This window comes from Alexandromys fortis, unplaced genomic scaffold (assembly GCF_014885135.2).
Source record: "Alexandromys fortis isolate MF-2015 unplaced genomic scaffold, M_Fortis_MF-2015_v1.1 scaffold_106, whole genome shotgun sequence".
Lineage (NCBI taxonomy): Eukaryota > Metazoa > Chordata > Mammalia > Rodentia > Cricetidae > Alexandromys > Alexandromys fortis.
This window is the reverse complement of record NW_026067980.1, coordinates 3,848,255-3,866,473: the sequence shown is the minus strand read 5'-3', so window position 1 is coordinate 3,866,473 and position 18,219 is coordinate 3,848,255. Positions and strand designations below refer to the sequence as shown.

At 46.5% G+C, this 18,219-nt stretch overlaps 1 protein-coding gene across 2 annotated transcripts in view; it reads right to left on the bottom strand.

Moving 5' to 3' along the window:
• Positions 1-18,219, bottom strand: part of Cacna2d3 (calcium voltage-gated channel auxiliary subunit alpha2delta 3) — a 798,817-nt gene that overhangs the window by 202,149 nt on the left and 578,449 nt on the right. For both annotated transcript variants that reach the window (XM_050158222.1, XM_050158221.1), the window contains exons 14-15: positions 6,957-7,028; positions 4,702-4,782 (exon numbers count right to left, since the gene is read on the bottom strand). In XM_050158222.1, the coding sequence (XP_050014179.1) occupies positions 4,702-4,782; positions 6,957-7,028 (153 nt within the window). The remainder of the gene's footprint in view (positions 1-4,701; positions 4,783-6,956; positions 7,029-18,219) is intronic.

Here is an 18,219-nt window from a genome sequence, read left to right as displayed (position 1 = left end):
GATGTGCAATGAACTTCAGAGAATTACCACCAGCAATTAAAAGTTTCCGTTGCATTACATAAAGCAAATACGCCTGCGGTCGTCAAGGGCAACAGACGTTTCTCCCAGTCTTACCTTGCACAGCAAGCCTTAATAACATTGTACTTGACTCTAATGATAAAAGTATATTTCATTATGCCGGGAAAGATAAACCCAAGATTTCCTATCCTTTGAGATGTCTATCGTCTCTTTCATCTTGCCTCCTGGAAGAATGTCAGACAGTCAACACTGCATTAATTATCGTTATTAAGTCCTGGTTTAATATGGGTCAGGAAGGACTCTGGGAGATTGACTTCTTCCATTAAAGGCAAGAATGGGGTTTGCCTGGAAATTCAAACTCAGCATCAGACCAAACAAATGGTATTTTATAGTCAGCTAATGCAGCCAGTGTCTTCCAACCCAGCTGACTCTGCCTCTCCCTCTGCTGTGGGTCTTGAGAGAAGGGCGGTCTCCCTGTTCTGCTCTACCCTGGCATAGATCTTTATAACCGAGAGGCGTCATCTATGAGGGTATGACCGAGAGCCACGGCATCGATTTTTAAAAGTCTGCCTCTCTCCATCAGGTACAAGAGCCATGAGGGCAAAAGTCAGAGCATATGGTTAAAATGGCCAGAGGGGTGGATGGGATGGGGAACAGGCAGGGAACATGAAGAAAGAAGGAATATGAGGACAAGAGAAGGAGGAGGAAGAGGAGGATGAAGAGAAGGAGGAGGAAGAGAAAGAGAAATCGGCACAAGCTAAGCCTCCTTCGTGTTTCCTCCCTGGGAAAGCAAGGGGCTTGGCCTTTCCAGACCAGCATCCTCTCACTGGCCACCTGCTGTCTCTGTTGCCTATGGCCCACTTCTGCCTCATCCCTCTAGACATTAACGCTCCCCTCTCGCCAAACATTAGATGATCCCAGCCTCCCGAGAGCCCGAGTCTATGCGAGTCTCATTTTTGGGTCTCCTCGGCTGCCAGGCCCCACCCTTCCTTTCCTTACTCCTTTGTTATTTTTTAGGCAAGCCCTGGTTCTCCTTTAGACCCTGTCACCAGGGGGTCCTGCCCACCTTCACTCTACTCTCCATTTATGAACTTCAGCAACCCTGTCTTTTGTCACCCTAAGGGCTCTGCTTCCCTGAGCTCTTACACTGGAGACAGTCCACATACTCAATGGTGGCTCTTTAAGTTCTTTCTCTTCTTGCTTCTCTGGGTAGTTGGCACTAGGACCTCCCAGACTCCCCTCTCCCACAGTTAGATACAGAAGCATCTCCTTAGCGCGGTCCCTTTACCCACAACCCTCCAAACCAAATAATCATGACATGTTTTCTCTATGACATTCCTCAGACGCAAGCCTGCCTCTTCGTACTCTCATTGTTATATTGCTTCAGTTTCCAAAAATGGTCCTAGCCAACCTCTAGGCCCCAAAGGCAGAACAGTGTGAAAGGCAATTCCAGTCACATCCTGTGGAGGACTTGGAGAATCCCTTTTGTGTGCGAGAGGGGCTTCCTGAGTCTGTCAGGACTCCCTGGGGCTGGCCCGACCTAAGTATCCACACTGCCTCCTTCACTTGCTGCCCTTGGATAGACTGGCACAGCACTCCCCGGCAGTGCTCTTTCCTACCCAGACCTTTCCACAGCTGCCAGCCTCACACAGCCTTTTAGGAAATCTCTTTACCTGTTATGCTCTGGCCTTCCAACCATCTTCTGTGCATTTTCTGACTCCGTTCTTGCTTTTCTCTTTTCCATCCCATTTTTACTAACCACAAAAATATTTTCATTCCTACCTTCAAATAAATAAAAAGGCCACCTGTACCTTCTGGCTTCTCCAACCCTCCCTAGGTCTCCTTCCTTCCTCTGTCTTGCTTTAGAAAGCACCCAGGCCTGAACCTCTTCTGGGAGCGGAACCTCTTTGTTGGAAAGGGCTCCCGCACAAATCCTGGGCTTCTGCAGCCCTCAGCACCATGTCAGGCATGCGTCGGGCCCTCACTTAAATCTGTCTGCACTTTAGGCACTTACCACTTTATTCAAACACTATCTTGATGATCTTGAAAAACAGAACCAAAGTAAACAGTAAAAAATGAGCCAAAAAGAAGCTAATGGGCTTCAGCATACACAGCCAGCCCTTCTCAACCCTGTGCCTAACTTTTCCTGACAGTCGGAAACTACTGGGTTAAAACTCCTTCCCGGGAGAACACCCCGAGAAAACTAGATTTGAATTTCCTGTGTGCTGGTTGGTGACTCTCGGGGACCATCTGATACAGCTACAAGGAGAGAGGTTGTGGAGTCTCCACATGCAGCCTGTAGATGGATCTCTCTGAGAATCAAAACTTCATAAAATGACAATGGACAATGTTTGCTTTTGGCCGAAAATCAATATGCTGACGAAATCCCTAACTCTCGTTTCATCTGAAACACAGCCAGTATCCCTGTCCATTTGCATGCTCAATTCCGTGGAGGAACAGGGAACAGATTGGACCCAGAACCTTCCAGCACAAGGAGCTGCCAAACAGACCCTGGCTCCATAGCTCACTCCCCTGCTCTTCTGGAGGCCAGGAGCTGTGCAGACCCCTGTCCCTGGGAGAGGAGTGAGTCTTTCCAAGCCGAGAGCCTTCAGGCTAATGAAGTGAACCCAATTATAAATGGCTCGTTATGGTAACAGAGGCCATGGTGTCTGGAAATTATTGCTGGGGTGTCTGGGATTCTTAATAAAAATTATAGGAAGTCTGACGGCTTGGGGGGAAATGTATGAAGCTTAGGGAGAACGAGCAATCCTTGGGAAAATCCCCAGAGCTAAGAGCTGATGCATCCTTACACAGTGTTACGCAGGAGGGCCACTGGGCCCCGGATCCTCCTCACACAGTGTTGCCTAGGATGGTCACTGGACCCTGGATCCCTGGGAACAGTCCCAGAGCTAAGAGCTGACACACCTTTACACAGCGTTACCAGGAGGGCCACTGGGCCCTGGATCCTCCTCACACAGTGTTACCCAGGTGGGCCACTGGGCCCTGGATCCTGCTCCCTAAAGTCTCTCCTTTCCTGTTGCCCCTAACTCTGTCTGGCTGACAAGCATACTTCCCAGAAAGCTATTTGTGAGAATGGAGGTGGGGCAGATGTCTTAGGTCACCATGGACCAGACCTCTGTCTCCAGTTCTTCCACCAGGCTCAGGGAGAGCACGGAACACATCCTCCAGAGATGCTGGTTCGCTCCCTACTACTGACCTTCCTCTACTCTCTTGTCTCACTGGGTTCTGTTGAGGTTGAAAGGGTAATGATGCATGTAGAGTATTTTGGATGACACCAAACACACAGCAAGAACGATACATATACTATTTTTCATTATTTCTATGACTTTATGATTTTAACTCTGTCTTAGCTATCATGATACTTGCTCTCACCATTCTTACTGACATTGGGGTCCTAGAGGCTAACACCATGGCTTTTCCACTTGCCAGCTACAAAACATGGCAAACCATTGATGCCTTCTGTGAACCAATTTCTTTTGTTATAAGGTTGGGGAGAAAGGTGCCTACCTATTAACACATCTTAGCCTAATTCCCAGTAGAAGAAATTCTGAGGAACTGACATCGAAGGTAATGGTTGACATTCTATAGCCAACCCTCTCTTCCTTGATTCATTTGGTGCATATCAAGCAGTAACCAGTGCTTGGATCTCTACACCTCCTCACTGAAACCAAAACTTGACATTGATTTGAAACACTACAAGTGGATGCCTTCCTTAAACTGTGGGCCCTGGTTATAAATGTCAGGGGATTTTAACAAAAGCCAACTCTCTTTAGGCTAGGAAGCCTTTCTCTTCCCATTCTTGGCTTTTATTTTCTGAGGTTCTATCATTTATATTACTTGATTATATGGGGGCTAGATCATTGTTATGGCTCTGGAAACAGCCCAAGTTCTGGGAATCTTGGTGTGAAACTGTGGCTGTCTCCTCCCACATCCATGGAGTTCTTCCTGCTTTCTTGTTTCACCAGAAGGTCAACAAGGCCAGTCAAGGCCTGAGCCAGCATCAGCCAATCAGATCAGGAAGATATGCAAAGAGTCCTACAGTCAGTACCAGTAGATTCCAGGCCTGGCCTCCTCATTATTAATAAAATCAGAGGGAGCCTTTGCCAACCAGGGCAAGCTCAAAGCTAGTTGAGTGAGCCAGCTAGTCCACCCGGGACTGGGGGGGGGGAAGAGAAAGAATGAAGTTCTGGGCAATGGGTAGAGCCCTATGCCCAGTGGGCCACCAAAACCTTCAGTGTACCCCAGGTTTTCCTCACTCAGGGGCCCCTGGGACAATTCTACGTGCCTACATAGACTGAGCCTTGAGAGAGCTATGCCCCACCCCATTTATTGTTTTGTTCCCCGCTCCACCAGCAAATGAGGGTGTTTTCTTCATGAGAATGCAATGCGCCTCTACACCCTCTTTTTAAAGGCCAGATGATCATGTCAACACTGGAAGGAAAATACAATGACCTATTCAAAAGCCATGGTTTCACAGGAGCTCTTTATACTGAGGTTAGAGGAGGCAGAAGGGAATGATCTGTTTAAAGTAAGAAACACCCATCAAGGAGCAGTACAGACAATAGACTATGGCGGTGGTCAGGAGAACTCTGCCGACGGAGCAGGCAGAGTCTCAAGCTAGACCACTGAGGAATCAAGGCTTCGTGGAATCACTGGCCTTACCTTGTATTTGGGGATGGTCTTCAGAAGTTCTTTCACTGGGACATCTGTGCCAACCACACCCAGAAGAATGCCCTTTGACCTCTGTAGAAAACAGACATTGAGAAGAATACAATAGATTACCGTCGGATGCCTTCTCTGAGACCACGAGCTCAGATCGCCACAGGCTTCTTCTTTGTTTCACCTTCCACTCAGATTATAGCTAGTCAACAAAGGAGCATCTCTGTTCTGATAGCAACACACCGTGCTCTTCTCATGTGTCCCTTCCTTCTGAAAACTGAGACGGGAGCTTGGGCGTTTCATGGGCAAGGACTCTGCTTGTAAAAGAGGTTAGAGCAAACCTTTCTGTAGGAGAGATACAATGGCGACTCTTTTCTGCCACATGCACCACCGTCTGACACTCACCAAGGAGACGCCTAATGGTCAAAGAGAGACACATTTTCTTTTAGCGGTCTTGTGGAACCAGGGACCCCATTTCCAGGGCAGGTGGCTACTGGGATTTGCTGGAACTTTCAGTAACAGAAAGGCCATCGGGAAGAGCATATGTATAGCTACTGTCTGTTGCTTTGTGGTCTTGTTTGCGGCGTGAATGGGGTTACAGCAAACCTCCGTTCACTCGTAACTTCAGAATCCAGTGCATTCGGAACATTGGGTCTTGGCAAATACCGTAGCTCAAGACCTTCTGAAGAGTCCTCTTTGATTCAGAGTGACACTTCAGCACAGTGACTGGTCTCTCTTTTTTAATTAGTTATTTATTTATTAAAGATTTCTGTCTCCTCCCCGCCACCGCCTCCCATTTCCCTCCCCCTCCTCCAATCAACTCCCCCTCTCTCATCAGCCCAAAGAGCAGTCAGGGTTCCCTGCCCTGTGGGAAGTCCAAGAACCTCCCATCTCCTTCCAGGTCTAGTAAGGTGAACATCCCACCAGCCTAGACTCCCACAAAGCCAGTACATGCAGTAGGATCAAAACCCAGTGCCATTGTTCTTGACTTCTCAGCAGTCCTCATTGTCCACTATGTTCAGCGAGTCCGGTTTTATACCATGCTTTTTCAGACCCATTCCAGCTGGCCTTGGTGAGTTCCCTATAGAACATCCCCATTGTCTCAGTGTGTGGGTGCACCCCTTGCGGTCCTGAGTTCCTTTCTCGTACTCTCTCTCTCTTTCTGCTCCTGATTTGTCGGTTTCTCAGGAAATTCGGGATCAACCTACCCCTGGACCCAGCAATACCACTCTTGGGAATATACCCAAGAGATGCCCTATCATACAACAAAAAGTATATGCTCAACTATGTTCATAGCAGCATTGTTTGTAATAGCCAGAACCTGGAAATAACCTAGATGCCCTTCAATGGAAGAATGGATGAAGAAAGTATGGAATATATACATATTAGAGTACTACTCAGCAGTAAAAAAACAAGGACTTCTTGAAGTTTGCAGGCAAATGGACGGAAATAGAAAACACTATCCTGAGTGAGGTAAGCCAGACCCAAAAAGATGAACATGGGATGTACTCACTCATAATTGGTTTCTAGCCATAAATAAAGGACATTGAGCCTATAATTCGTGATCCTAGAGAAGCTAAATAAGAAGGTGAACCCAAAGAAAAACATATAGTCATCCTCCTAGATATTAACTTTCATCAGGCGATGAAAGGAAACAGAGACAGAGTTCCACACTGGAGCACCAGACTGAAACCCCAAGGTGCAAATCAGGAGCAGAAAGTGACTGGTCTCTTTAGAAAGAGAGAAGACAGCAGGGCAGAGGGGCAACTACAAACGGTGGACCGATGTTGCCATGGGTCAAGGGATGTTGGGCTCCACAGTCAGAAATAACCAGGACATATTCTTCCCTTGTTTCTTTGGAGGCCCTCCGGTTCTGTCCACATCTTGATTTCACACTCTCAAGAGTCGAACTGTTTTGGAAAGCATCCCACTTTGTAGTGCTCTCGTGCCTTGCTCCAAGAAATTAAACGAAGATCGCCGAGGAGAGGTGTGCCCACAGTAATCAAGAGTTGTCTGCGAATTTTCCTCCTCGGATCACTGAGTATTTTAGAGAGGGACTACAGATGCTAAGAACTCTGCCCATCCCTCTCTTACATCCGGCTCACTAGCCCTCACAGTAAGGTGAGTTAAGAGGGAAAAACTCACACACAGTATCCTTGGGCAGAGAAAGAAGCCACCAGAGAGCTTACAAAGCATAGATGCAGATATCCAAGAAACAGCCCTCCCAGAGCCAGGTTGGAGGCAGGGCAGATACTCACGGTTTCATTTTGCTTACTAAACACAGGCATGGCCACTGTGGTCATCAGCACGAGGCCTTGGTCATCAGCCAGCTGGGGGAGAGAGGGAAGGCGGTTACTGGGTGTGCCATGGACGCCTCAGTGCAGAAGCCTCCTGTTGACCTTCGTCCCTTCTAGCCAAAGGCTACTGGGAAAGAGTCCTTGGGACCCTTTGGTGGGGGGGGGGGCACAGAATCTCTCTACCTGCTCTGCAGGCTGACAGTCCCAAGCCCCAGCTGGAACCCATGCGCCAGTCACTGCAGCTGATATCTTCCTGTTCCGCTACTTTGCATCAGATGAGCCCCATTTGGATTTCAGGGGTTTGTTTTATTCCAACATAGCAACTTCACTGCCCGACTCCCCAGGCATTCGTGCCCAGTGGGTGTTCTAATGACACTTCCAATAACGCGGGATCAGAAACGTCAGACATCAGTGGTCTCATAAAGTGTTCTTAGGGGGTGGGGAAACGGAACCCAGAAGCTCCTACTCTTCCCAAGGCAGGCAGGCCCGTCAAGCCCCTTCACCTCTTCAGACCCCTGAATGCTAGTCTCAAATGGAAAGCACAGGAACGAAAAGATAGCTTTAGCGTAAGACTCTGGAAATCGCCACGAGGAAGCTAATTGCTGCTTCTGAAGGAACTGCTCCTGAAACGGGATGCAAGCCGGCCGGGTTTCCAGCTGCATCAGACACTTTGAGACCTCTGGGTACATCTGCTTCTCATCCCGTGCTGGGAGGCACACAGGCAAGAACAGCTCTGCTGTCCCAGGAACAAGGGAGGAAACCGTCTCAGAGCCCAGTAGCAGGCTCTGGTTCGAGACAAACCTAGCTCTGACTCTCAGCTTTGAGTCTCTTAGCTGCACAGTCAGGCCGTGCAGCTAAGAGACTCAATGAGCAAAATCACGCTCATTACCATCACTGTGAGGATAAGACGGAACAGGACCCAGCGAGGGTCCTCTGGGAACAGAGGCGCTCCAGGGGCGCTGGATTCCTTTCTCTGCCCTAGGGTCATACAGCAAGTACGTGGCAGGGTTGCACAAAATTAAAAGAGAGCAAAGACATGCGTCACAGTTGCTTGTGCAAGTCAGATGGGAGAGATCCTTTCTGTTTCGCATCTTCCTTGAGCACCCAGTGTGGAGCACTCCGAGGCCTGGGCTCCACCATCCTTAGTTCATAGCAGTGGTTGGTGTTTTTCTCACTTGTCCATGGCTGTAGCCATGCAGTAATTAGGTGCTCTTCCATCCTGCTTCTCTCTTAGAAAGAGGCCACCTAAGAAGACAATTCTAGAATCGAAGTGATTGACAGCCACACAGTGTTTTAGTCTTTTAGGCAAAAGTCATTGAATTCAGCCTTAGTTCATTTTTTCTTCTGTTGTTTTTGTTTGTTTGTTTTGTTTTGAGAAAGGGCCTTCTATAGCCCAGGCTGTACTTAAACTCCTGATCCATTTGCCTTTACTTACCAAGTACTGGCGTTACTGGTTTTTACCACAACACCGCACTTCCACACTTAGTCAGTACTCAGCAAGTTACATACGTATCATGTCTACTGTTGACATCGCTGCTTCCAGTGTGATGCCCAAGACAACAGCGCTTCAGAGCTTGTCATAAATGCAAAACTTCAGGCACCATTCTAGGGTTTCTAGATAGGAATCCTTATATTGATAATCAGTGTACATGAAGCCAAGGAATATTGTTACAGGGGCATCTTTCCCACCTCACCCCATTAACAATCTCAAGAGCAGTAGAAAATACCCGGCAGAAATGCAGGGAACATGCTAATCTTGCATCTACTTAGAAATAAGCTGTGATCTTCTGTGGAAAAGGAGATAAAAGTGTCATGGTCTTTAAGAATCAAAAAATCTGTGGTATCTTCCTGGCTAGCTGAGTGTCTACTTGTTTGCTCAAGTGCTATTCTGGATGACGGCTGAGAAAATCTATAACTCTGATTCAACAGGCAGACTATGAATACAGCAGATACAATTTGGTGGCCTTCATACAAGCAGGTTTTAAGAGAATAGACACACTGTGCAAGGAAGAAGGAATTCTCTTTTCAATTTGACTTTGAACTCAACATTGAAACATCAACCCTTCCTGAAATTTCCAATTCACCAATCTGCTTCACAGGTTCGGATTTATTAGAATTTATATTCTTTAATATAAAACACTCTTCAAATAAAAGTCTATGTATATGTATATATTTATATGCTCACATGCACACACACGTAGGCTGTCTTTATATGCTTATATACACATACACATGCTTTCTCTATATAGGCTTTCTTACTGTCCTGTCTCTTCCAAGACTTCTGACTAATCGTCATATTACTGTTACCCAATTAACTTGCTGGGCATTAAAATAAGTAAAAAAAATCCTTTAATATTTATAAGCAAATTGTACTAGCTCGAGACAATGTTGACAGCTTTTGTTGTGCCAAGAATCAAGTCAGCCAGTGTATGCAGTATCGTAATTGTTTATGGAAACATAGTTTCAACTTCTACTAAAAATACTTGAAGTATACCATGGTGGCTGGTGGAGGCTGAAAGGCCGACCCAGTCCACAGTAAGGAGCTCCCTTAGCATCAGAAATTCCATTTCCCAGCGCCTTGATTAATCCTTGCTGCTATACAGAAAAACCAATTTGAGCTGATCCATAACCCTGGGTAATTTCCACTTTGCAACTCAAATCCAAATTTCAGGCCATGCCAACATGGATCACGACGAAACCAAAACACACCACTGGCAGTCCTGAGAAATGATGCTTTCCCTCTGCAACCAGTAAGAGCCAGTTATAAATCGCTGGTGATTGTCCTGGCACAAATGCAGGACCAGGGGAAATGGCCTTCCACATGTTAAGCCAGAGTGTAGTGTCAGCTTCACCCAGGGGAAAAATAAATAAATAAAAATAATCCTTATCCTATTGCATTTGTACTAAAACCAGTCATTTGTAACCAGCCTCAGGTGTTAAACAAAAGAAATTCAGTAAGTCCAGGCAGGCCAGGGTTCACGTGTGGGACTATAATCTTGTGTACTCTTCTGCTAAGGGTTATGGCCAGAGTTCCAACCTGCAGGCTTCCTGTGGAACCCAAATCCGCTTAGGGCCGTGAGAATGAGCAGGAACCCAGAAACAGCACGTGTACAATACTGTGACCCTCACCTGCCCTCCATCAGTCCTATCTCCCCAGTTTGGCCTCTGTGCCTCCGCAGCATCCCATGGAGGAGAAAATCAATCGGAAGGTTTGTTTGCACCACACGTACTTTATGACCAAAAGGCAATCTGTGCGCCTGTCCCAGGAAACAGCAGCCGGGGGCAAGAGGTTTTCATCCAGACCTCAAAGCAGAAATTATGCAGCCAACCACGGTCAGAAGCGTCTGTCTCCGACTCACTAGGGGTTGCTGGCTTTTCTGCGGCCTCCAACCTGTAGCTGCTGCTGAGGGAACACCAGGGCCTAAGATTCATACTTAAGGCTTCCAAGAAAAACGCAGACACAGAATCAACATTCATTTTCCAAGGCATAGAAGTAGAAGATGGGGGTCACCATGATCCATCTGGGCAAAATCCCATTAAGTCCAAGCAGGAATCCTAAAGTGAACTGCTGTTCAGTTACACTTGTCCAGGCTTTGAACGGCCCCTGAACTGCTTGCCTATGGTGTTCTCTTGTGTAATAAGTGTATATTATTTCATATCCTTCATTTCCTATGCTACATAATGGGGACCGTTCTGGTATCAAAGGAAATGATGGCTAGTAATGCCGAACATCTGGTTTATAAAACACAAACTTGCTCAACAGATTGACTGCTTCCTGTCAGCTCCCGACTTAGCCATGCGTGTATCTCTAGGAGTGCGCGCTTAGATTCATGTGTGAGGTCTGTGCTGCTGTGCCAGGCCTCTAGTCCTGGTGCTTTGTGAGCTTCCGTGGGGAGCACGGGGCAGGACTGTGGTCCGTCCCTAGGGTGTGGCCCAATAGCATAAGACAACCAGATCCCCAGCTCACTGCTGGCCTTCTCAGCGCCAGTCACTGTTTTCCTTCAGAACTTCTTTAGGCCTCGGCTGTATGCCAAGTTCTTTGTCGTGTGCTAGGAAGAGAACTGGGGACAAGACTGGGGTGTCTCCCCTCTAGGAACCCCGGGTGCACTTAGGCAGACAGAAAAAACTAATGAGGCAGAGGGAGAAGGTCTAGTAGGGGCTGGCATGCTGGGTCTCCCAGAGTGAGAGAAGAGGCCAGTCATCTTCTGTTCTAGCCTGGTTTTGAGTGGGCACCTTGTATTTATTGGAATATACAGAACGCCTCCTGAAAGCCGGCTTAACAAGCAGAAAGCAGTCAGCCCCCTGCCTCGCTCCAATTCTTCCGTAGTAAATTATTGATAAGTGAAACAGTACCAGGGAAGAAGTTTGGAACCTTCTGGACACTTTCCTTCTTTCCCACAGACCTCACTGCATCTCCTTCCTTAGATAAATCCTTTTGCCCTCCAGCCACAAGGTTTCCCGGCCCCCCCACCCTGCTCATATGGCGAGGTAGCCAATCAGACAGTTTCTTGTGTGTACGCATATGCTATGTCAGCCATGAGGTTAGCTTATAATTAGGCACAAGCTTTGATCTGGATTCTCTGGGATATCTCAAGCTGGGGCAAAGATGATCTTTCTGGTGGGTGGTTATAAGACCCCAAGTTTGGCACTCATGTCCCCTCATCCTACGTTGAAAATTAGACAAAAAAAAAAAAACACCCAGAGAGAAGGAAAGGAACATGGAAGAGAGGAAGGGCAGGAGGGAGAGAGAAAGGAGAGGAGAGAAGGGGAGGGGGAGTGCCAGACAGGGAGGGAATACTCAAGGGATTAAGTGGGAAGGGAAGAGGAAGAACTCTGCTCTAGATGGCTTTGTCCCTGGCGACTGCTCTACAATGGGATGTTGTCATTAGGATTTTATGAAAACAGCTTCATGATGAACAAGAGCTTGGCTGCTTTGAGATCTCCAGTAAGAAGAAGCAATCTCGGGAGTCTCCTCTGGCCAAGCAGCACAGGGAGGCAAGAATCTGCAAGGGAAGAGGGCAGGCCTGGAGTGGGTGTCGGTGAGGGTGGTGGCCCAAGGGGACTTAGAGCAGTGGTGGCTACTGAGCAGCGGCTGCTTTGGAAGGACATCTGTCTGCCTTGTCCTTTTCCCATCTCCATTCAGAAGGAACTGATGAGGCCAGTGGCAGGATACTGTTTCTCCTGCAGCTGGATGCCAAGCCCCAGGGAGGAGGTGAGCTGGGCACTCAAGTGAGTTAAGGGCAGTCTGCTTGGCAGCACATTCGAGGACTGCCAGGTGGGTGCAGCAGAGTCTCCTGGCAGATCTGCTCAGCCCTGGAGGCTGAGACTGAATGGGGAGGTTGTGCACAATGGCGAACTCTGCAGGGAAGACTGGCTCTCTGCCAAGGGAGAGGCTAATTCACTTACTCTCTACCAATATAGTGTTTCTTCTATATTTCACTCCTCCGTTCCTCTGCTTCGCTTACTGAAGTTGATCAACACACTGACTATATTAACGGAGTGTATGGTATAAATTCATAATACTACCATACATAGATATTTTACACACAAGGATAATGCTTAAGAACAAAGCCACTTTTCTGCTGTTTCAGCATCCACAATGAATAGCACTCAGCACTCTGTAAAAGGACACTGTTGCCATCTAGCGGTAGTCTATGTGAATTGCAGGCACACTGCCCCCGGGAGATTAAAAAGCCATTTGCAAAGTATGAGCTTTTCCAGTAAAAACACATTTCAAAGGCAGCCGCTGTTATTTAATACCTACCTAGATGAAGCACAAGCTGCGTTAACTATTAGTTCTGTCAAAGACTTCTGCCTTGACAGGAAGGGAATAGTACTTAGAGGTAGAAAAACACAGCTGTGTGCATCTCTGAACACCAAGTGAGGCATTTTGAATGGGAACTAACTGCCTATTTATTGGTGTGGAGGTGGGGAATGCAACCAGGGATCTCAGAAAAAGTCAAGTCCCTTAGACTCACTTTCTCAAGTGCAGCTTTAATGGGGCGGGGGGCGGGGGGGGGAGCTATCTTTTCCCCATTCTTTCTGTAGGCCCAGGGAGTCTTTGAGTGCATGGGAGTTCCCGGAGGCCACGTTCTGGGTGGTGCATAATGATGGGACTTGTGAACAGGGCAGAAAGACGTGTCACCCAAAGTCTCCATTTGACCCTCCACAGAAAGTTCCCGAGAGTCGCTAAAATGGTTCCTGGACAAGTCACGGCACTGGAAGAACAGAGAAGCAGGCTCAGCAAAGGTGGGCAGGAGCACATGGCGCAGCTGACACTTCATGGTGAAACATCTGGACCTCTCCATCTCTATCCTTAAACAAGCGCACTGTATGTCTGTCGCCTGCCACTGCCACCAAATATGCTCTACTACCTTCTGTTAGCACAACACGTCGGCACAACTATCTTTCTATCAAACTGGGATCTGGGAGAGGAATCTAGCAGGGACACACGAGTTTCGTAGGATGTGTTTAGTGCAGAAATGACCCTGGTGAGGACGGGACAATCTTCAGTTGGCCAAGGCTTTCAAAGTCCTTTCACGGGTGACAAAGGAGACAGGGTCAGACAGCTTGTTTGTCTGATGCCAACACTGGCTCAGGCTGTAGGCTTTAGTCTCATAACCTTTGATTTCCTCTTTCTGATTGTTCAATAGAGGTCAGCTTTGACATGCTTTCTGTGAATACCTAAATATTGATTAATTAACATTCTACTTAGGATCTAAAAAGCCCCTTGGAAATGGGAAAGGGAAGGAATGGCTAGTCTTACTAGTAGCTCACAGAGACTCTCTTCCCCATGGTGGAGGATGGTAATGTATAGATACACACATATTCTGATGACGTGGGGGCCATTTAGAGTGGTATGACAGTAGACTATAAATATATATTTATAGATAACTAAAAATATTTTTTTCTGGGCATTTTTGTCCTAATTCCAGAACCCAAGTCCTTTCAAAGCCTAAATGGCCGTCTCACAGAGAGTCTAGATAAATCCAGACACTCGGAAAATCAACCAGCAGAAGCATACATGTAGTAGGAAACTATGTATCTAAATTATGAGACATGCACAGCAGTGATGCCTGTATGTTGTGCAGATACAGGCACTCATAAAAGAACATTTGCATAGATAAGGAGAACACAAATGTCAGCAGAAATCAGAGATTACAATCCAAGTAGTATCTGCAGAAATTTATCCAATGAAGGAGTTTTTGCAAAGATGCAGATGTAATACATGGCTCCCCGGAGGATCAGCACAGGTTCAGGGAGCAGGTGCTAGGAATAAGGGGGGCACTCCTGCACCAGAAAGAGAGGTTCATGGGGCAGTTGTGAAAACTGAGGCAGAAGGGCTGTGCTCTGAGGGCCACGACTAAGAGCCAGGATTCCCCACAGGAAAATATTCACAGCACAGCTGCCATTGAGAGCCATCGTGTTTCAAAGAAGAACAGTCAACCATGGCACAATTTTGATGCCATTTCACACCATCAAAAATGGCTCTTCAAATAAAAAAAAAAATAAAACTCTTAAGAGGATATTATAACAATTTCTAATCTTTAATCTGAACGGTGAGTATGCATATTTTTTTATTTCCTTTCTGTGTGACTGAAAGTTTGAACAGCAAAGAGGCTTTCCCTAAAGCCTCCTCTAGAGAGAACACTGCATAAACAAACCACTTAGCAACATATACCTGCGGTGAAGATTAATGCTGCCAAACTAAAAATGCATTATTTAAAACAATTTTAAGTCCTAAGTCCTGCGTTTAAATCCCTTTCTATACAAAGATAAAAATAATCTGTTATAGCAACCTTGGAAACACACTGATACTGAAAATGCCACCAGAACACAGTTTTCATAGCCTAGGTTAAACACACTGTGGTCTTCATGAGTATTTACAGTGAGAAGCGAAGAGAGGCAAATCTTTCCTTTCTTGAAAAAGAGCTGATTCTGTGCAGGCAACACAAAGCATCCATTTATGATGCCCTCCGGAAGAGCACCTTCTTTTTAAAAATCTAGGCAGATTATGAACACCCAACACTGTTTAGATTCTGGCTGTACAGGGCATTTTCCAACATTGTTGCAAGATGCCTGAATCCTAAATAACACGAGGCTCTTGCAAAATGAAAGTGGAAGAATACGAAGTAAATACGAAATAAATAAACTTTAAGCAAAGTTTCCTCTTACTCTGCCCTTGATTGTCTTGGTAAATTATAGTCTTTCAACCCATAAGAGTGATACTTAAATGTTAATTTGCTTTTGTCTAAGACAGTTTCTGGTTTATTTCTTTGAAATGAGTCACTGTTGCTTGCACGGGAGATGCTGAATCGCGATGAGCCTTTGCTTTAGACGACATTGTCTGAATACAAAAGGAAGCACAGGACTCTCTTTGAACTTGAGCTGCATCGTGTATAAACTGGATGGCCGAAGTTGTTTGTTTTCTTTCTCTTTTTAACAACCTAAAGACAACTTTGTGAATGATAATGCTGAATGAGAGTTGGAACAGCTTTAAGAAAAATCTAGAATCACTCTGGTAAGAAAATAGCTATTATTTAGGAAAATGTCGATGCTGTTTCTCTTTCCCAGTGATTCTAAGATAAAAGCCATTAAGCGGGGAATATAGTTTATAAGCAAACATTTCAATAGCATCAGCATGCTGTCTTTGACCAGGAACACATCTATAAATAAATCCATGGTCAAGAGAACACTACTGATTAGCATCTGATTAACATATCTGAAAGCTGTCTTGGAGGCTGCTTTGTTTGTTAATTAGGAGTGACCTGCTTATTTCCAGAGTGCCCGGGAATGACAATGGGAATGACCATGGAGCCTTGGATTGGGGCCAATGCTCATGGTGAGCCTGACACACAACCGACCCCCTGTTGTGGCCAAACATTCATAATTTCACAAACGTGGTTAAGACACCTCCCAAAGAGATGCCTGAAAACACAGCCAACAGTTGGAGCTGTGGGGCCCTGGGACAAAACCTTCCCCTTGTTTAAAGACCCCCTGAAACGTGGCTTCCTCCATAAAACCTTCCCTAACTAAGTGGAAATGGGAACCAGATGTCCTTAACTCCACTACAAAGATAATCATATTTACTCTACAACCAAAGATACCATCTAGGCCCAAATCTGTGCAAACTGTTAATACAGCTAAGTCTCTGAACACGATGGCTGGAAGAGACACGGAAATTGGGTAGCGCCGGTGAACTCAGAGCAGAAGGAAAAGAGCCTAGTTTTCCTCTAAGCTTTCAGCAGAGAGCCTAACACACAAAAGTGCTCAGCAAATGGTCCTTGAGGGAATGTGTCCCAATATCATCCTTTTGTTTACTTTGTACAGGAGGCTCAGAGAGGAAAGCAGCCATGCAGAGGTAGTAGCAGAACTCGGACAAGATGCTGGCCTCCTTTGCTTCATGCCTGTGTGCATCGTGTCCGTCAGTGTGGTTAGCCTGACAGTACAGGACTCTCTGAGGAGCTGGGACCTACGAAGTCGCTGCTGCTGGAAGCCAGCACTGCCCATGCCCCGGTAATAAGGAAAATGACTTCACTTTTAAAACCAACTTAGTTGAAAACTGTGACTTCAAACAAACAGACCCAAATCAACATCCAAACTGGGTTTCAGCCTCTTGAATCAGCGTGTTTGTTATTCCTCCATCCCTTCACCCCTGCTCCCCCCTCCCCCGTTCCCATCAATCCACCCCATATCTAGGCATGCCCACTGCCATGCTTTATATCCATGGGGTCCGAGATCTACCCCTCACATGGACCGTGAACACTGTCTGCATCCATTCAGCATATGAAAAACTGAAAGCTAAAATAACCAGAAGGCAGCAGAGTGGAGGGTAAAGACACAGACTTAGTTTCTGGAGATCAAGTACAAATCATTCCGCCCCCAGAATCCTTTGGTTAGGGGGTGTGTAAAATGTCATGTTTTGCCTTCAGGAGCTTAGAACACAACAAAAGAGACAGCGCATAAATCATTCTTAAAAACGGAAAGAGCCCTTCTTGAAGTATAAAGCAGAATTACCAACAAGGCACCTAGCGTAGGACGTAGTACCCCTGCCATGTGCAGCTAACCCCATGAGGACCATCCCAGGTTATGGAGAAACGCTTGCGAGTCCCTTCCAAACTCACTTACTGCTCCAGTGAGTTTGAACTTGGTCTCTCCATTTGAGTCACATAAGAAAAAAAAAAAGAATTGTTTTCCTTTGTCTCATAACAGAGCATGAGGGGTCTCAGAGCTAACCATGGCTCAGGAAATAACTGCTGTGGTTAAGGATAACTTATGCCTATTAAAGGAGGTTGGGGTGATGGGCAATAGGGAGACCGTTGCTATGGAGGCAGGGAGCTGGGAAGAAAAGAGAACTGTTTCAGTGATACCCAGCCTCCAAATCACCAAATGCATTCCAGGCCTGGGCAGATAGGGGTGGGTGCAATCCAAGCAAAAAGCCCACGAGTCAGCAAGTGGTTCAAGTCTTTGAGTCATTTCTGGAAACAGAAAATCCATAGCATGGCGTTAATCTTCGCCTGACATTATTCTACCTCATGAAACTTGGTTGAGCTGTCTCCAAATCCTCTGAGTTAATTGGGATGGGATAAACATCTAGCCTTTGTTTTTGAACGTCACAGCAGGGCTTTAAAGAGTTGCACAACTGCCCCAGTCCCCCCCCTCCCCCTGGGTCATTTCAGTCGAATCCCTTGGCTCGGTGTCTGCAGATCACCCATAGCCACTTTTGTTTCTCATGGGGGACAAGGCTACATAGATCCCCTCCCTAGGGGCCTGAGAAATGAATAAAATGACCAGGAAAATGATTGGGCAGCTGAACTCTGAGCAGACTTGATTGACAGGTGGACTCTCAGTTTGTAATAAAACATGATGAATCACGTCAATGAAAACTGGATTTATTTTATGTAAAAATTATGCCAAAAGAAGTGGGTAGGCTATGCCAATGGTAAGTAGTTGGTGCTTTCTCCGCAGTGACTGTGGCGTTATTAGGTTTATATGTCATATAAGAAATACCCTCCTAGCCAGGTGGTGGTAGCACACACCTGTAATCCCAACACTTGGGAGGCAGAGGCAGGTGGATCTCTGGGGGTTTCGGGCCAGCCTGGTCTACAGTGCTAGTGTCAGGCCAGGCTCCAATGCTATACAGAGAAACACTGTTTCAAAAACAAAACAAAAAGAAGAAGGAGGAGGGGGAGGAGGGGGAGGAGGAGGAGGAGGAGGAGGAGGA